The 21,117-nt window shown below is 37.5% G+C and overlaps 1 protein-coding gene across 4 annotated transcripts in view; it reads left to right on the top strand.

Moving 5' to 3' along the window:
• Window positions 1-16,148, top strand: part of adgrg6 (adhesion G protein-coupled receptor G6) — an 82,514-nt gene extending 66,366 nt beyond the window's left edge. For 3 of the 4 annotated variants that reach the window (XM_015339135.2, XM_015339134.2, XM_015339136.2), the window contains 5 exons: window positions 440-542; window positions 847-1,130; window positions 5,565-5,666; window positions 8,831-8,986; window positions 14,271-16,148. In XM_015339135.2, the coding sequence (XP_015194621.2) occupies window positions 440-542; window positions 847-1,130; window positions 5,565-5,666; window positions 8,831-8,986; window positions 14,271-14,449 (824 nt within the window). In that variant the 3' untranslated portion in view covers window positions 14,450-16,148. Of the gene's footprint in view, window positions 1-439; window positions 543-846; window positions 1,131-5,564; window positions 5,667-8,830; window positions 8,987-10,114; window positions 10,163-14,270 lie in introns of all 4 variants that reach the window. The other variant, XM_015339137.2, reaches the window with a different exon arrangement.
• The last annotated feature ends 4,969 nt before the right edge of the window (window positions 16,149-21,117 follow it).

Here is a 21,117-nt window from a genome sequence, read left to right as displayed (position 1 = left end):
GGGTGGGAGACATAGAAGTTTTTTTTGTTTAATATGTTCTTCACATATTAAAAAAGAATTTTGGCTTTGTCAACAATTTTTAAGCCTTCATTCACAGTATGCTATGTGAAATATCATTTGCTTAACCTTTATGAACGTGTTTACATATATTATTAAAATATATAAATAAATATATTGAAAAATGATGAATGTGGTGTTGAGGTGGCACAGTGATTAGCATTGCTGCTTTGCAGCGCTGGGTTTCCGTACCTGCGGTACAATCTGCTTGGAGTTTTTGTTATGTGTTTTGTTATGTGTTTCCTCCTGGTGCTCTGGTCCCTTCGCTTCTGGGAAAAGTGCCCTGCAATTGGAAAAAAAGGTTAGAAATTGGATGGAAAATGGTGAATACAGTTCTGACTGATGTGTTTATTTTTTATAAAACTTTTTATTTACTTTTCAGGACTTCCTGCGGTCATAGTTGGCATTGTAATAGCAATTGATAGAAATTCCTATGGAAAGCAACATTATGGAAAAGATGAAAATGGACAAAGCTCCTCTGAATTGTAAGTCTCATATAAAATACTTAAGTGAACTGAACAGAAAAAATAGAATGTCATGATATATCCCAGTACATTTTGCATGCTGATACCTCACAGGGCAGTCACTATCATAATCCATTTTGTAGTTTGGATTTAATTTGTAAAACATTTGTATCAAAATGTTTTAATATATACTGTATGAATAGCAATGCAGAGAGTAAAAGTATTAATATCCTGTATCATACTGTATATCCCTCAGTTTCAACTTTCCATTTAAGCAACGCTTGATGTTTTCTATTAAATGGATCCAAAATCTATTTTATTTCAGCTGCTGGGTGAACAATCAAGTGGTCTTCTATGTCACCTGTGCGGGTTATTTTGGGATTGTGTTCCTAATGAACGTGGCCATGTTCATCGTGGTGATGATGCAGATTTGCGGAAGGAACGGGAAGAGAAGCAACCGCACCTTAAGGGAAGAGGTTTTGCGCAACTTGCGGAGTGTCGTCAGTTTGACCTTCCTGTTGGGGATGACCTGGGGCTTTGCTTTCTTTGCCTGGGGACCTGTTAACCTTGCCTTCATGTACCTCTTCTCTATTTTCAACTCTCTTCAAGGTCAGTCAAAAATTCTCCTTTTAATTTTTTTCAACTTAATTTGGTAACTTTAAAATGAGAATGCGCTGAAAAAGAATCATTCTTTTCCTTCTGCTATTACATTTTTTATCAAGATAAAAAGACCGACATTTACACAGTACCATTGAAGGCAAATCTTCGGTTCTGAAAAGCATCTCTGTAACAATAAACATCTTAGTAAATTACTTAGTAACTGTTGCACAATACACAGTGTGTATTTGTCAGGGAACCAATACGTGGAATGGGAGGATCCTTATGTGTGACCGGAATCCCACAGGAAACAGGGTAGCAAAGGGACAATCCAAAAGACAAAATCCAAAGGCTGGGTTGATAAGGGAGGCAGAGGATCTGGTAACAAGAGATATTCAAAACAATTCAAAGGCAAGGTCAAGAGGCAGAGGCAGACGATTCATAACAGGAGATCAGTCAAAAGGTTTGGAAACACACACTGGAGAATACTAAGATAGGCTTCTCAATAGTGAGCGTGGGAAGGTGTGCGAAAAGGGGTTTAAATACTGAAATGAAAGGGGTGTGATTGGATGATTGGTTAGGGAGTGACAATTTGAGGAATCTGATGCATCTGAGAATGTGCTGGGTTCAATCAGGGATGAGACTGGGAAGCAGAGGTTCCGGGAATGTAATGTCATTTGCGAGGGAGAGTGTGGGGCGTGACAGTATTGTGCAATGCTTTTGTTTCCAAAGACAAAAATCCTTGATCATCAAAGGTGTGACCTGTTATTTTAAATTACTTTCACACAACTCACTTGAGTGATTTTGCCCCGTGAAAAAATATCATTGATATTTGCTAAATTCCTTAACTATTATAGTAAAAATATCTTCTTCTCAAACTCATAGTGATGAAGTAAGAAAATTAACCTACTGTATGTGTCGTTACCGCTTTTTTATCAGTTGGTGAAGCAGTATAGTTCAGAAGTGAATAGATTTACATGCAGTTCAGAAAACATCTGATTCACCATCCACTGTTTTGCAGAAATACATAACTAGACATAAGCTGATAAGATTATTACTACTGCATTGACCCCCAGTCAACTGAGCCTTGTTAATCACTCTTCTGTCAATTTCAATCCATTTAACTACATTAAATTCACCCATTTGGGATGTTTTTCAAGGTGACAGTTTTGATGGAGGAGGTAATGAATACGTTATGAATACATTCTATTAACTGAGTTCAATGGACAGTAAATAGCAGGGTTGTGTATAACAGCTTACTCCTTAAGTAGGAATGTGTACAATCTCAATACTATTTAAAACGGCCTTTGCAAATGCGTTTGAATGCAAATATGGATGTAACACAGACAATGCATGCATATTTCCTGCAGTGAAATTTGGTACTTTTAAGAAGATATTTTAGAAGATGTGCAATCAAATTAAAGTTCAGTGGTACCATAAGTTTATGACACTTTCAAAGAGCTATAAAGACATCTCGAACATCACCGTACTGTACATCCCAGTAACGCAGATCATACAAGGAACAGTACAAGGAGCTGTTCAATTTCTGGCCTCTGCAATCCATTCCACTACGCAATTTTGCTGATACCAGCTCCCTATTTATTTAATTGATCATAGGCCAGATTGAAGTAGAAATTAGAATGGCAGAAAATGGAGTAGCTGTGCTCTGAATCTACTCATCTAGTAGATTAGAACACTGGAAGCATACACGTTACTCCTTAAAAAATCATGTCTGCTATGAGCCAAGCACAAGTTTTCTTAAAACACATACAATACAGTATCATTGTATACGATATGTTACTGTTGTACTTAATTATAGTGTATAGTAGATGGTTGTAGGCTCATGAGCAACCACAAATGCATAGTAGTCTATAGGCAATACAGTCTGCAGCTAAATGCAGGTAATATATATGGTTAATTCATTCATACATGACTTTTTGATCCATCCTTCTGGTCAAATGGAAAATTACTGTAGCTCAAACTCAGTAATTTACTCCTTAAAAGGTCAAAGGCAAAACTGCATCGAAGTACCTTATAAAGTGTATTAACTAATCATAAACCAATCAAGAGTTTAAACCTATGCACATTTTCTCCTTAGAATGTAATATAAAATATGAAGCTCTAATGGGTTCCCTAGAGATAGCACCTGAGGTCATGGCTTGTAAATACATATAGGAAACCATATATACTATATCGAAAAATGTCTTTGTCCATGAAGAATATGTTGGCTTGACCACTGACAGTTGCTTTTTGTAACTATGTTATTTTTGCTACACATTGATGGTGTCGAGCCAGACATTTAATTTATTAAATGTATCATGAACACTCAATTCTTAATTAGTAGTCAAGAATTTGTCTGCTAATTAATTATATTTTAGCACCATTTTTGTATCCATGTCCCATTATTTTCCTTACAGGCAGTATGGTATTTTGATTAAGAGAGAGTGTAATAGTTTAATTGGATTATTATTGTTGTTTAGATTAGTAGAACCTGAATGCCTACAGTATATAGGATGCTGGAGATTCAGGTCTGTGTTTACAAAGTTAAAATGTTTTGGTTGGGATATCTTGTGGGACAAACAACCATCTACAGCAAACTTAAAAATAAATAAACACATATCCATAGAAAACACCATTTTAGAAATAAATTAATATATCATTTATATATAAACTTTTTATTTGAAACAATAATGTAAATTGTAGCTTCTACTGAATGAACCTGCACTGCTGTATTCCAGCAGAGGTCTCCCCTGCCTACAGAAATTAATTGTGCTTCACTTTGGTTCAGTTTGTTATTTTCAGTGATAGTGACAGTCAATACAATTGCTGTTCAAATAGTATGTTAAAATATACTCTTGCATGATGAAAATTCAGTGGTTTAAGTTTTACATTAATAGGTCATTGGACACTTAGTGGTATTGTCTGAATAGTTACAAAATCACAAATTCAGGTCACAATTGTATAACAAACAGCAAGTGCTCAGTGTTTGGAATTTGAGTTAAAATGACCAAAATGTGATTAATTAAGAGTTAGGAATCTATATAAATGGCCAAGCAAAAGCACGGATTTTAATTTATGTGAAAATTAAAATCTTTAGTAAGGAAGACAACCTGGTCACTTTTAGTATGGTTGAAGGACATCTGTCTATGAGAAAAGTTAGCAATAGTCTAAAATGTTCTGTTTCAACAATCAACAGGCCACTGTCAATAAACAATAAACTACTCTCTGAGAGAAAGACCACATCCTGCAAGAAGGAGAGTCACTACTCATGTCCTTAAGATCCATCTGTGTAATTGTTTGCAGACTGTAATGGCTATCACAGCAGCAGACACTTCAGGTTGAAATAACACACACACATCAACAAATTGACTGCATCTCGCCATCAGCACGAGAATTAACTGCATTATGTTCAGGTTAACATGTTGACACCTGAGAGAAATCGCTGTGTTCTGTGGGCTATAGAACAGAGGTGGCAGAGATAATGGTGGAATGTTTTCATCTCCAGTGAAAGCAATTGCCATTGACAGAATTGCTGGAAGGCAAAATGTGTGCAGGCAACTGTTGTGTGATTCAGGTCCTCCAGTGGGGTAATAGCAGTATGATGATGTGGGGGAAGAAAACCTTTTAATCAAGCCCAGATTGCAGATTGAGGGAGATTTTGCTGCACTGTAACCTTGGTTAACAAAGGCTTTGAAGAAATATTTCTTTCTCTGTGCTTGCAAGCCTGTCCAGATGTATCGATTTTCCACCGGGTCAATGTTACGCCACAGGGTAATTCGTGCACTGTGACACAACTTCAAGAAAATATTTTTCTCTTTACCTGAGTCCAACAGAACATCTGTAGGGCCAGCTTGCCCATGCTTTAAGCAGCTGGAACTGGCTGACCCTTAGTCAAAAGCAAGCTGTACCTGCATGGTGAAAATGGTGGAATGTCCTATGCAGGTTTTCTTGAAAGGGTGATCATATATATCTGTCAATTACACTACTGTTCAGGGAGATCATATTAATTTTATTTTACAATGTTGTGTTTTTCATACTGAGAATGTCTCATTAGTCTTTGATCTGTATTGATGCTCAGAATTTATGTGATTTTGTTTAACATCTATGCTTAGAAAATGACTTGAGTTTTGTGCTTTTTTGTATACAAGTACATATTACAGTATAATCTTACATATTAATTATGTTCTATGTAACTTTTTTCTATTAGAAAAGTCAGAAAAGAAAAATGGACTGAACCATTGACAGTGTCAATATAAGCTGTTTAAAGTGTGGTTTGAAAGTGTAACAGTACATTTTACGATACCTTCAAAACTGATATTCAATTCTTATTTTTTATGGCAAAAAGTATTTTTATATATGTGGTTTTAATGCCAAGTGTGTCACGCTTTATGTTTGCAATGACTTAATAATGCTTTCCTGCATAATTCCATTTATTTTTTACTGCAGGTTTGTTTATATTTATTTTCCACTGTGCTTTGAAAGAAAATGTTCAGAAACAATGGAGAAGATATCTGTGTTGTGGAAGATTCCGCCTCGCAGATAATTCAGGTAAATTATGCAGACAGAGACCATGAGTTTAACTGTTCATCTGTCTACTTTACACAGTTGTTCAAAACTATTGTTCAACAGAGAGTAGTTTGCCTTCATTTTCATTGTGCAGGAAATGCAAAGATAGATACTTTATTGATCCCATGAGGAAAATTGCAGTGCAACAGCCGCTTAACACAGTCAACACAGCACAGTGTAACGAATGATTCAATAATAATAATACAATACATGCAATACAATCAGTACAGTGAGAAGTGCACTAAGAAGAGTTACTCACAGTCTAGAACATTCAAAGACAAACCAGAGCAGTACACAAAAAGTTGTATTGCACAATATAAATATAAAGATAAATGTATTGCACAAGTCCCTGGCATATATTGCACGAAAATGGTTGCAAACGTAAAAAACACAGATGTAGCAGTTTGCTGTTCAGTCCAAGAACAGGTCACTGTCAATGTTGCCCCTGCCCAGACGCAAAGTGGATGCATTGTACAGTCTTAGGGCAGAAGGCAAGAATGACCTCCTGTAGCGCTCCCTGTCACACCGTGGATGGATCAGCTTATTGCTGAACGTACTATTCATTTCCACAAGCATATCATAGAGGGGATGGGAGATGTTGTCCATGATGGCCTCTAGTTTGGACACCATTCTCGTCTCAGCCACTGCCTCCAAGGGGTGCAGGCCAGACCCAATTACTGAGCTTGCTCTTCTGATGAGCTTGTTCAGCCTGTTAGAATCCCCTGCTCTAATCCCAGAGCCCCAGCATACCACCACATAGAAAATGGCGCTCGCCACAACCTATTGATAGATCATATGTAGCATCTTACTACATACATTGAAGGACCTGAGCCTCCTCAAGAAGTAAAGTCAGCTCTGACCCTTCTTGTAGATTGCCTCAATGTTCTTAGACCATTCCAGTCTATCGTCGATGTGCACTCCCAGGTACTTGTATGAGTCCACTATTTCCACGCCACTCCCATGGATGTAGACAGGAGTAGGTTGAACCCTTTTCCTCCTGAAATCTATCACCAGCTCCTTCGTCTTTGCTACATTGCAGGTGGTTCTCCCAACACCACTCCTAAGAGCTGCTGACCAGTCCTCTGTACTCTTCCTTCCGCCCACCCTCGATACATCCCACAATTGCAGAGTCAACTTCTGCAGGTGGCACAACTTTGAGTTGTATTTAAAGTCCGAAGTATGGAGGGTGAAGAGGAACGGAGAAAGAACTGTCCCCTGAGGAGCCCCCGTGTTACTACCCGTTCAGACACACAGTTCTGAAGTCTGACAGACTGTGTCTGCCTGTCAGATAGTCAGTGATCCATGAGATCATGGAGGGACCAACTTGCATCTCCTCTAGCTTCCTCCTTAGAAGTAAGGGCTAGAAAGTATTGAAGTCACTGGAGAAGTTGAAAAACATAATCCTTACTGTGTTGCCAGCCTTGTCCAGGTGTGAGTAGGCCCTTTGCAGCATGTAGATGATCGCATCCTCCACACCAACACTGGGCTGGTAGGCAAACTGTAGGGTGTCCAGTGATGAACTGACCAGGGGTCTCAGGTGGGACAAGACCAGCCTCTCCAGTGTCTTCATGACGTGAGAAGTCAGCGCAACTGGTCTGTAGTCATTGAGGACAGAGGGGCGCCCTTTCTTTGGTACCGGGACCAGGCATGATGTCTTCCAGAGCACAGGGACTCTCTCCAAGCGCAGGCTTAGGTTGAACAGTTGCTGGAGCACTCAGCTCAGCTGATCAGCACAAGCCCTCAGAATTCTGGGACAGACGTTATCTGGTCCTGATGCCTTACCCTGGTGCAGCCTCTTCGGCTCCCTCTTCACCTGGTCGGCCGTGACGGTCAGCCTGGCCTGGGGGATGGTGCTCATAGCGCTGTCAGTGCTGCAGGTGTTAATGGCGGAGGTGTTGGAGAGTGGTAGCTGTGGGGGATGGGGGGTGAGTAGTTGTCGGGAGTTGTAGCTGTAGGCGGCCATGATTGTGTGGGGATGGAGGAGGTGTTGGGCAGTTGCAGCTGCGAGGGCTTAGGGAGCGTGTGGCTGTGGGAGGATGGGTGTTGAGCCACAGAGGGCCCTGAATCAAACCTGTTAAGGAACTGGTTCAGCTCGTTGGCCAATGTTGAATATAACATTCAAGTCCGGAATAAGTTCCTGCAGCCACGTCTCGGTGAAACACATGATACTGCATTCTCTATACTCCCTCTGACTCCTCACCAATGCTCCCAGCTCGTCCATCTTGTTCGCTACAGACCTCATATTTCCCATAGTGATCAAAGGGTTTAAATCTCCTTCTCTTCGCCTTTTGCGTCGCACCAGCCCTACAGCCTTGGCTTTTTCTCCTCAGCAGCTCCAGAACTGATGGCTTCTCTCCAGTGAGTAGAGCCGGACACGCTAGCGTGATCAGCTGGTCCCGCGTGTAGTCAATGCCTCTGTAGCTATCGGCATTGCAACCCGATAAAAACAGAGGTCCGAGTAACAGAAAAAACAATAAAAAGTATCTCAGCTCCCTAGTATCCATCATGTTGCGATCACAAATCTAGTCACTGGCAAGGATATGAAAGAAAGACACTAACTCACTAACACTCACTTACTGAAAGAAACAAAAAAGACAACAAAAAGACACAGAGCTGCTGTTACAGGCTGCAACTAACACGGCGCCATGTGATAAAAATATCACATGTATTATGTTTATAATTGAATTCCTAGGCAAAGAAACAATTAGTTCCAATATTTAAAGTTAATATTATTTGGAATCATACCAGTGCTGCTAAATACTCTGTTCTAACCCATAACAAATTCCAATAAACCCCTACGCAACGAACTGCTTCAAGGTTCTCGGATAATAATAGAAATGGGATTATTTCAATTGAAACCTGATAAAAAACATTGAAAAAGACTTCCTGCTTCAATTTGATAAAAATAACAGATATAATAAAACAAAAAGTAATTCATTTCTGAGAACTGTTTTGTTTGTAACTTTCCACCTTTGCCTCGTCACAACACTGGGCAGTGGTGTTACAATAGTTCACCTTGCATTCTAGAAATTTACAGCTTTTAATTTAAAATCAGTAGATGCCGCTGCAACTGCTCTTTTAGAAAATAATATAATAATAAATAGCTGTTTTAAATTCATAAAGGTATAAACTTGTATGTGTTACAGATTGGAGTAAGACGGCAACCAATAACACAAAGAAAGTCAGCTCAGATAACCTTGGAAAGTCATTATCGTCTAGTTCCATTGGATCCACCACTGCCAACTGGACATCTAAAGCCAAGTCAACTTTAAACCCCTTTGCAAAGCGTGGCAGTAACACAGGTATGGTACTATGGGATTCGGAAACCAAGTAATTGCGTGCAAGTGCCATGCATTTAGTTATAATTATTTGAACATGCAGGAAGACTGCAGAAGTAACTACTTTTTAGTTCCATTTACCTTTCTTTCAGAGGGTATTTTGCAGTGTGTTTGATGACACGGCTGACCTTTTGTGAATGTCTCTTGTTCTTGATTGCTTTTTTGCACTGTAGTTAATCTCTAGCAGAAACACATGAAAGGAAACTCATGTCTTGAGTGACTTAGCTAGAGTTATCACTATGTTTCTTGAATATTAGTTGTTATTCATGGAGCCAAAGCTCCATTGCTTTTAAAAACAAGATAAATAGATGTTGTATATACAGTACACTGTATTCCTAGTAGAAAACAAGTATTGCATTCCGTTAAGAAGCCAGTGAAGACAAAAAAATCTATGTGATTAATATAAATATATAAAGACTTGCTTCACACTTATCTGTTCAAATTCTCTATTAGTTGGTGAAACGGAAAACATAAATTATGTAATATTTTCTTTATTTTTTCATTTCTATTTTAACAGCTGGAATGTTGGTGAAAATGTCTAAGGTTTTTTTTTTTGTTAAAAAAGGAAATTTTAGTCTACGTTTCAGAAGGACCAATATGTACCACTCATTAATGAATTAGACGGGGTCTTTTGTTCTTCCCACTGTATATTAGTATATAAACTCTCCATTGTACATCTCTCCAGATTCTACACTACCCATTTAAGGAGCCTCTAATTTCTAGCTCTACCTAGGGGTTTTCAACTTTGATCCTTATCTGTGTACAGTAGAAGTCAAGGTTTCCTAAAGAAACATCTCTTACATCTGTTCCATTTCCTCATGTCAGCAGCTGGAACCTATTCACAATCCAGTTCTTTAAAGTTCACTATGAGGCTAATAATCGCATCTCTGCTAAATGGGCAATCATTACAAAGCAGAAGCTTCTTTCCAGTCTAAGAAAAGTAGAATTAATAAACTGTAACTCACTTGTGGGGAGATTTAGGGGTCTAGTATAGTTGTACTTCTGTCAGAAAATCTTTCTTGTCTTTGTTGTTATTTTGTGGGTCACTAAACTCAGTAGTTCTTGATCATTTCATTTATGTTTGTGGTGTAGATATTGGGTCTAAGTCCTTCCAATAATCAGATGGGGAACTCCTGTAAGGTAAACTATTTCACAGCCAGCTTTGCTCCATGCTTCTTCATCATGTGATTAGCCTTTTCCACTTTGAAATAAAACAGATATACAAAAAAAGTGTAACATTTAGACCTTTCAAACCACAAAGCTCTGTTTTTTAATCAAATCAAAAAAATGAAAAAATGTTTTACATACTTAAAATCTACCTGGGTCAAAAGATAAATGAGGCAGACTAGATTAGGCACAAATTAGTCTAGAAAAACTAATGTTTTGGGTTAAAATTTGAAACGTGTGCAGTAAAATTAGTATTTTTTAATAAATAGGTGAGAGGTGAACTGCCCTTATGCCAGCTCTGTTTGAAGGGTCTGATTGTTACTTTCTCTCATACAATGCTAATTCTGCTTTCCTGGGAGTTTTTTTTTTTTTTTGGCTTGCTGTGTTGACTACAATACAGAAACCTACAAGTCTCACACAGCAAAACACAGAAATGTCAGATGGAGAACCATATGCAGTGTGTGCACTCCAAAGTGTTTTAAGGCAGCCCCTAAATCTGAATTGACACAGTATTTATGTAACACTTTGATCTATGGCTATATAGACAAAAAATACATGAATTAAGCATTAACCCTTAAAGTGACCAATGCACCATGTATATGGTTTAAATGGCATCAATTTATTTGCTTCTTAACTTGGGATATCTTACCACATGCCACTTCATCATTTATTTGAGTTCAATACTAATATTTTTATACCATGCATGACATTTGCGTAGATAGCCATGTTCTGTTGTATGTGCAAAAACATGTTTCAAACAGCAAGTTGCAACTTTTAGCAATCTTATGTTTTAGTATTTAGTCTTGAAATGCCACAAAGAAGAGAAATGTATTGAAGAATGTTTGCAGTTTAAATGGCTTGAAATATTCATTCAATCTATTTCCCAGTACTATAGATTTTCTGTAGACAGCAAACATGCTGTTATCAATGACCTTATCATCACCATTCCTGTGCAAAATACCATGCAATTCTTTTTCAGAGCTTATTGTACTGCATTCTGTGAGGTTGCCATTTTAGTTATATACAGTTTCTGTATCACAAAGACTTTAATCTCAAGGATCAGTTTAAAATAAAATATATTAATTTTTCATGAAAAGTAGAATGGGGGCAGTAATCATACTTTGTGCTACTGTTACATCTGTCTTTCTTAGATTTATTTACCAAGGTGTGTACTTGATATAGTTGTAACACATTTGTGAATGTCTTTGCTGACTTGACTGAACTGCAGTTCACGTTTATACAGGTTCTAGATGATTGTGCAACTGTCTATGATGTACAACACACTTACTGTAACTGTCAAATTATACTGAGCGCAGGTGTAAAATATACTCTGTAAAAGTGCAAAAAATCAGGTGTGATTTTAGAGAACAGAAGATTCTACATGAACTATTGTTTTAATGTAAAGATAACTGAAATCACTTAAACACATAAAGACAAAATAATTCAAATGTTGCATTCAAAAGTAATAAATAAATATCAGTATCTAAATGAGTTAGATGGGGAGGGGAGGTATTGATAATTCATAGAACAAGAATAATTTATTGTAGTTGGGTACATATTTTAGTAGCTTCATAAATTCAGTTCACTATTTATGGTAATAGAAAAACTATTGAAGACTGAAGACTGCATAGAATAACAGCAAAACTGCAGCAAAATTCTAAACATACAGTAATAGTTCATGGTGTTTGTCATTTTGAACTAAATGTTCCACAGGCTATGGGCAATGCAAAGCTTTTTAAAGTAAGTTTTAAAAGATTATGTGTGAAGCACGGTTTCATTCTCAGAGTAAATAACTCAAAGTTTTAAAATCAGTGGCCTAAAAGGTTTAATAAATCAATTAAGAAAAATATAAGAGAAAGTTGTACATTTTATACAATGATTAAACAAAAGGAGAACAAAACACTGTAAGAACAGGTTAAAAATATTAGAAAGGCCAATCTAAAATAGATCATTAAAAAAACGATAGTTCTTATCCATGCTACAATACTGTACCAATAAAAGTTAATGTAAATGTAAAGTCTCTTAAAAGATAGCAATGGGAAACTTTTATGAGATGAACTACAAATGGCTAATGTGTTAAATTAGTATTTTACTCTTTTGTTTTCTCAGGAAGGAATAGACAACAAGGCCCAAGCTATGAAAATACAAAGTACTATGTTAAATAATATTAACATAGATGAGCACTAGAAGAATTTAAGATAAACAAATTTCCAGATATACTGACAACTATGGTGAAGGAAATGTTGACTGTTTTTTGTAACAACATCAAGAATGTACCAGGCCACTCTTCTTTTGGACTAATCCTAGAGTAGCAGTGGTTTTACTACTGTACTATATAATTTTAACATTTCTTACAATCATAACTTAATGTTCGTTTAAGACCATTGCTACTTTGGTATTAGTCCAAAGAAGAGTGGCCTGGTACATTCCTCGGTTTGTAGAAGTGTCCTACACTGACATGCTAAAATAACTAAATCTTTTTAATCTTGAGCAAAGAAGATTACAAAGAGCCCTGACTCAAGATTTCAAAATCCTTAACCAATTTACCAAAATCAACACAAATGACTTCTTCAAAACCAACAGTGCAGCACAAACCACAACACACAAGTGGAAAATATGGGGAATTGCATTTAAAACTGACAACAGAAGGGTCTTATTTTCCATGGAGAATTGTGGCAAATTAGAGCAAGCTATCCAGCCATGCTGCTGAAACTGATATCTTGGCTTCTTGCAAGGAATGCCTGATGACATCCTTTACACCAATTAACTACTCACAATCAGTCAAGTTATCTGGACAATAAAGCCTCCTGTGGGGGAGATTTCCTTCAGTATGGCACACAATTGGTAGAGCAGCTCTGAGGGTAAAGTTGGGATTAGTGGGGCAGGGCTCTCTTGGACTTGCAATGAGGTCCTGCAGACATGCAGTGACATCAGTAAGACACATACAGTACCACTTCTCTGTTCAGTGCCAGCTGCCTGTCAGGTGCTATGGAGCTTTCAATTTGTGAACAGATGGATGGGTCCTTGGGGGGACAGGTAGTATCTGCCCCTTGCTGTACCAGAAGTACAGCTGCTGTGAGCCAAAACATAATCAATTGATGGTTGCAAGCTAGGAGGGTATAAACTGAAATAGGATACTAAAAACATGTGCGTTTCCTGTCAGTTTCTTGTGCTTTCCACACTGTTTAGTAGTCTGAACAGTGTTCCTACTTAATATGGAGTGTTTCAAGGGACATACGCTGAGGATGCAGTAGGAAGACGGTTGCTTAAACTTATCTAACTTTAAAAGTTTGCAAAGAAATGGTCTACGATAATATATGGGTTATGTATAGTCCTGTGAATAAAAGTGTTCCACATTTTCTGTTTTATTTTTTCTCACGCTTAGTTACTTAAACAAGACCTTTTTAGTGTCCCAGTTAAAAACACTAAGAATCTGCTTTTCACTTTTCATTTTTGTTTAACAAATTTCAGCTGCTGTTTTGCATCTTAAAACAGTTTACAAGTGATACTGATCACTAATCCCAGAAATTTGCATTTAAGTTTAGCTTGCATTTAAGTCCTCCAGGTTACCACCTGATACCTGATATTCATTTCATGTTTCAACTTCAGTCACTTCATGGTTACTATGCAGGTATAAAAATATTTTGAAGTGTTACAGAAATACAGGGCATATCTGTATTTCTTATTATACCATACAATATATGTTATAAATAAGCAGTAATCATATCAATTTAGAAAAAAAATCTTTAAAGCTTGATTTATTTTGTTATTTTCTTTCACTGTGGGAGCACAATAAAATCACAGAATCTGAAGTTAACCTTAGATGTAGTATAACCCTGCAGTCTTTTTCAATGCCTAACGTATACACATCCAGGGTATGACCTTAAATATTTAAGCCTAAACTACACAGATATGCAACTGATCTTGACAGATTTAATAATTCTGGAACAAAAATGCATCAAAAACTAAAAATAACACAATAAAAGGGAAACATCCTGCAGAAGTAAATAAAGTGGTGTTTGTAATTTCCATGACTAAATTTCAAAGATGCTCATTTTATATTTTGTTTTGTCATTGCCAGGTAAAATGTATTCTGACCAGACTAACACTAAATTGAACCCAGTAGAAGGGGACCCTACTTCCATCATTCCTGTGCACCAGGTCATTGACAAAGTGAAAGGATACTGCTCTGTGCGCTCTGACAACTTCTACAAGAACATCATCATGTCAGACAGCTTCAGCCACAGCACCAAGTTCTAGAACAACCCCTTCCTTTTGCAAATGTGATGTGAATCGCCATTGAAGTTGAGAGTGGCCCGAGCAGTAATGTAAAAAAAAGTAATTGGAACATGTGTATACAATCATGAGTAAATAGAACTTAAAAGCAAAAGCAGATAAAATACTAACTGTATAGATAAATAGGAAGAACGTAGTGTGAGAATTACATACTGTGATGTTTTTTAAACTGGTTCTTTGTTTTGATAATATTTATTTTTGGTGTATTTTCTAATTGCTTTCTGTGCCTGTTCCATGTTCTGTTTCTGTATAGTTTGCTTTCTTGTGTATGAATGTTTCCTTGCACTGGGACCTTCACATTGCTCTCAGAGTGACATGGAATTGCAAACAGGAAATAAAAAGAGAGAAACCGCTAAAAAATCTGGACATTTCCGAACATTTCAGAATATTTAAAAACCACAAAGACTAACAGAACTACTGGATGTGTGTAATGCCACTTTTGGCTTTTGAAAAGGAACGTCTCTGATTTTAGATGCTTTCCTTCCTGTTTTTTGTTTGAGAAACTTATTATTTTGCTGGAAAGCACTGTAAGCCATCTTTAAACAGTTACCAAAGCTTACACATACATATTATCTGTTTGAAAACCTTCTTACAAATATTTTTCATACTTTTCATAGTTCGGCTTGAAAGTGCTTTACTACTGAGTGAGATAAAGTCTAATATCTTCTTCTGAAAGGGAGAGAAGGGTGCTGATCATGATGGATTCATACTAGCAGTATCACACATCTGGCTACAGTATGTGTTCTTCAGTACAGTGGAGCTTAAACAAAGTTGTTGTCAAACATCACCATGCTCACCATCTGAAAAAAAACATTTGATTTTGCCCAAAACAACTTCAGTGTGCTTATTATAGCTAAGTATTTAGGCCTACTATCCTGTGACAAATAGAGATCAATATTCTTATTCAGACTTTTTATTTTGATATAATGCCGCTAAAGTGAATAGTAGTGTGTCCTACCTGTCTTGAGACCATTAATGTCTCATTGTGTTGTTTTATTATAAAGTGTGTGAACCATCACAGCAGTTATAGTGGATCCATAGCTAAGGTTGGAGCCTTCTAAATAAAACTGAGAGGCAAAAGCAATGGTGAGTAGAAAATGAGGAAGAAGGGTGTATTATTTTATGTTGTTATCAGAGTATAAAGGTTTTCATCAAATATAGTTTTCAAGACTGTTCTGGACAAAGTGGTGGAAAAGTAGTGTTTGAAACATTAAGAAAAATACAGAAGATTGTTTTCTCATTCTCTAATTTGTCCGTTGGATCAATGAAGGTGGCTATTGTGGTCACTCTAAGAATATATTCTGATGACGAATATCCCAGAACCAGTTTGTTTGTAACTTTATTTGCCCCAGAGTTTATGTCCATCAATTCATGTGTGAAATGTTTTTGACCTACATTTCCAATCATTATAAATGGCCTACACATGATAGGCTGGATATATAATTTTCTGTGAATGTTCAGAAAAACTAGTATGGTCCGTAATAAAAGCAATGTTATCTTGTAATAAAATTGTTGGGTTATACAGTTAAATACAATAGATGTTAAAAACTGAAAAAGTGCTGTGGGAGAGAAACTGGACCTGGGTGTGCTGTGTATTTCTAACTTGTTTTTCAGTGCATATTAGAAAAATTCATATGAATTAAAATGTTGAGTCCACAAATCATCATGAAAATTGTTCTAAATCCTTTAGCAATAGAAAGGCGCTATTATGGAAAGTTGTTTATTTTGTCCATAATTCATCCCTTTTGAGTCCAATTCATATTTTAATCAATCCTCTGAACTCTCATATTAGACCACATCGTAAGTAAATTAAAAATGTGGGATAAAAAAACAGCTACTTGCTTTAGAGTTACAATTTTCTAAATCTTGTATGTTGATGAATAATGGCAACACAGAATTGGATGCACTTCAGGATGTTAATTTCTGTTCTGATGATGCTTAAATATATTTCCTTACTTAACCTGCTACACGCCATGTACCATCAACTACGTAAAACTCATTTAGTAACCCTATCAATGGATGGCATTGTGTTGGAATTTCAAGAAAGTTTAAAGACTTTTCAGGTGATGTTTGATCCTGGCTTGACTATGTGCAGAATATTGTAAAAACATCAGTCTTCCATCTCAGAAATATTGTCATACTACATCGTATGTTGTCTCTGACTGTAGCAGAAAATCTGGTCAACACGTTTGTCTTCCCTGATTCCCTACTCACTTGGGTATTTAAATCCCCCCCTTAACTCTCAATATTTTAGAATTCGGCAGACAGAAGCCCGACCATCACATGCAAGTGATCACGTTACACCTACCATGGAGTCCTTACACTGCCTCCTTATGAAGTCAACTATATTCTAGTCAACTTCAAAATCCTCAGGCTTACAGTATAAGGATATGCATGGCTTAGCACCTCAATACCTTTCTGACTTTTTATCTGTCTACTCCCCACCTCACAGTCTTCATTCATCTGACTTTAGTCTTCGATATGTGCTCCAAGTTCATTTAAATTCTATGGGTGACAGGGCCTTCTCTCCGACCCAAAGCTAGACCCAAAGCTCTTCAATTCTATTCCCAAGGATTTCAGGAAATCACCTCGCCTATGTTCATTTAAATCTAGAATCTAGAGCGCTTTGAGAACTTTTAAAAACATAACATAAATTCAAGTATCATGACATTTGGATTATTCCACTTGGCTGAGAGCCATCCCTTTAATCATAGGATGAAGAGCCTGGCACCCCTATGCAGAATGAGAAGTTAACCATGGAGTAGCTACAAAGGTGGAGATGGTGTGGTATATGATCATTCATAAGAGAGGGATTTGTGAATGATAATTATAGTTTTTAGGGATAACATCTGGAATTTTTATAATGCATAGCAACTTCAACAAATGTGGCTGTTATTTCAGTTAAGAACTTCCATACAGTGCATCATAAGGAAAACTACATGGTCCAACCTTCCTACAACTTCCCCTTTATTCTTAAACATCTTGTAAGATTTGGTTGAAATGACTAGAGCCGAGTTGGATATCATACCTTTTTTGGATGCTATTTATATCTGCAAACCAAATCAACCGATGGCTTAAAAATACCTATAGTACTTAATTATCTTTCTGAAGTAATTTACAGAGACAGAGAGATTGACCCTGAAGCTAAAGACTTTGATTATACAGAAACGGAGACGGTTACACCCATTTTGTGACATTTCAGCTATTCTTTATTACCCGGACTGATTTAGGCGTGTTGTAGCAAAGAGGCCAATTACTTGATCATCTCATTTTCTTTAAAATGCAATTTACACACAGATTTTTTTTCTTGTGTCAGTTTGAAGTTTGTGTAGATTCTTTATGTCTTATTTCACATTGTCATGATTAAAATGTAATGTTTTTCAGGATTGCAAACTCTTACATTGCAAACAGAAATAAAGTCGTTCAGGTGGGTCGCCGCGTCAGCATGCATAGGCTGCAAAGGAGCAAGTAATAGGTTTATTCCATGCTGAAAATAGGAAACAAAACATTCCAGCTGTGGAGTCTTCTTCAGGTGTCAAAGAAGGCTCCTGGAGAAGGCTCCACAGCCTAAACATTTTTTTTTCCTTTCCTCTCTTTTCAGCATGGTATAAACCTATTACTTGTTCCTAAAATGTATAAACTTTACAGAAGGATGGACACGGTTTGAAGGCACTGCACGTAACAGAGAAATAACTTACTTTAAATACTATTGCTCAAATAGAAAATCTCCTGTGCCTTACCTATTTGCAAAATTGTACAAGTAACTCAGCAGTGTTTTATTCCTTGATCTTTTGTACAAAAATGTAAACAAACAGTAATCGCAAAAGTATAATTCAAAAACACCTTTTAAAAAAATAGTTTACAGAAGAACAAATGCAATGAATAACAGAAATCATAATTGTAAATGCAGTAGTTTTACTCAAAGTATTAGATACACAAAGTGGAACACTTTGGAGGAACACAGGTGGAGAATGGAGTGAATGAGAAATATATACAGTATTGTATGACTGCAAGTCAGCAAACAGTAACATTTAAGGATCTGGCTTGCTTGAGACTGGAACTCCGTGGCAAGCAGCTGTATTGATGCAAGAAGTCATAACATATGTCAGTAAAGTTTTGAAATGCATTTTTATTTTATATTAAGGTCACTTTATTGGCCATATACAATTTCCTGTATTAGGGATTGGACTTTTCACATACCCCAACTTGCTCTCCATGAGACACACAGACAAGGAGTGAAACTTACAGTACATTAAGAGCACAGGTTCAGCCATTGATAGGGCACCGCTGGAGCAGTTGGGTTTAAGGACCTTGCTCGGGGGCCCAACGGAGTAAGATTCCTCAGCTGGCCACAGGATACAAACCAGCAACCTTCCAGCTACAGGCGCAGAGCCTTAGCCACAGAGCCACCACACCGGTTTGAAAGGCCTTTTAGAGAGAATTTTACTTTCTCTCAAATTTCTGTTTAACAACATCTTGAAGTTTGACTTGTGCAAAACTGTAAAATCAACATTCTACCGTATGTCTCTTTGATTGGAATTCCAAGCACAATAATGGGGGATATTATTAAATGTGATAAAGATCAAATCTGGAGTTAAAAAATGTAACAAATCACAATGTACAAAATTATACAAATTAGGATGTGAGTGGTTTTACCGAATAGGCTTTCCATTCAATATTTTATTTTTACATTTTTGACACATTCTTACTCTTCCACACAGCTGGTACACCTACTGTTAAACAATGGTTTAGGGTAATGTCTGTTTAATGTTATTCCAATATGTGAGGCTCAAGGCTTATGGGCCTACTCTCACAGAAAAGACTATGCATACATCACATTAAATTACACTTACCTGTTTGCCGCATCAAGGAACGTGTGTTTGTGAGGTGTAGCTACCAGAATGAGAGAACAGTCTTATATAGGAAATGGTGGAATGTGTTCAAGGACAGAGAGGGAGTAGCTACTAGGAGGCAGGGCTTCAGGTATATAAAGAGGGAGAGTGGTGCTGACCTAGGCCAATAAAACTTTTTGTGCTGGGAATATGTTGCTCTGAGTCCTTTGACTAGCTTGGTGTCAGAAACCAGTAGGGCTGATTCGGACCCTATGCGGGGCTGGAGTGAACGGTAGAGAGGGAAAGTATGAGTCCCATTACCGAAGTCCAAATTGTAAGGCAATACTGCGGTCAAGAAGGAGGGCACAGATCCGTAATCCCGAGAGCAGAGTCTGAAAACCAAATTCAATCCATGAGGCAGGTTTGATGTTGATGGGGAGGCCAAATCAGTAAACCAAGATTCGGGAGAGATTTCCAAATCCAAATCATGAAGCAGGTCCGTGGTCGGTGGTAAGGCTGAATCCGTAATCCAAAACGTTGCTAGACAAACAGCAAAAGGAGTAGCTCAGGTGAGTGAAACTCAATAGTGAGCATGGAAGTGTGCCGCAGAACGGTTTAGGCAGGGAGAAAGGTGAAAACAGGTTGAATAATGGATTAATTGTGGTGAACAATAAACATTGGAATGCGGCGGTGAATGAGTGGATGCGTGGTGACTCTGACACTTGGGCCTGCTCCAGTGAAGGTACTATTCACATTGAAGTATCGATCTCCCTTCACTTGTGTTTTACTCTTATTTTTATTGGTAATAAGAAAAAAAATGCAGTTAAGATGGGGGTAAACTTTCCACTGATTTTCCTCTTTTTCCCATTTATTAAATTCTCTCAGCTTTTTGCTTTCTGATAGACCTACAATGTTTGAAATCAAAACCAAAAGAATGAGATCCAGCCAAAGTGTTTGAAAAGGTCATTTAATGCACATGTTCAGTACAGCCAAAATAAGAACCAAACTAACTTTTTAAAGACTAAGTACCACAGGTCATTCTACACGATCAACTAATGCATGAATTCTAAATGAGGTTTCAGATAAAAGCTTGAGTGAAGGTCAAACCATAATATCGCCGGCTTTTGCCTACCTACATGGATAATATAAATCATTCTTCATGATTCTTTACCAAGGTGTGCATTTTGTTTCATATGTTACCATTTTACACTTGTTCTCACATGAGACAGACCTTAATAACTCTTGGCGACTTCCTTTATCCATCTGCTCAAAGGAAACTAAATCCCAAACCTTCCAGTGCCTCAGCAAGCTGCAGAACTCCAGTCTGATTAAGATGCTGAATTTCTCCTGGAACACAGCACTACCCAGAATTCCATTTCCAATTCACTATCACTGCTGTCTTCTTGCTTTTTCCATTCATTTATCTGTCTCCAAAACCTGCACCACAGTGGCTGGCGGCATCACTCAGACTCCTGCTCTCAGTCTCCCCAAGCCCCCTGGTCTTCACACAGGTCTCCCAGCAATTGGCCTCTATCTTGGCTGCTTCAGTCCATTCTGAATTCTTCCAGCACCCAGATTCAACCAGGGTCCCAAGTCTCTTCTCCATGCAAGCCACTCTAGTCCAACCTTTTCACATCACATTGACAACCTACTCACTGGAATTTTACTACCAAGTCCCTTTTCCCTCAGCCTGTCCTTTCCACTGAGCTCTGATGCAATCATACTCCTCGTGCCAAACCATTCATTATCACCTCTCACGTTGGCAACCCTTGTATTCTTTAATTTCAGAACTGACATTAC

This window comes from Lepisosteus oculatus, chromosome 2 (genome assembly GCF_040954835.1).
Source record: "Lepisosteus oculatus isolate fLepOcu1 chromosome 2, fLepOcu1.hap2, whole genome shotgun sequence".
Taxonomy (NCBI): domain Eukaryota; kingdom Metazoa; phylum Chordata; class Actinopteri; order Semionotiformes; family Lepisosteidae; genus Lepisosteus; species Lepisosteus oculatus.
This window is presented reverse-complemented; position numbering and strand designations above follow the sequence as displayed.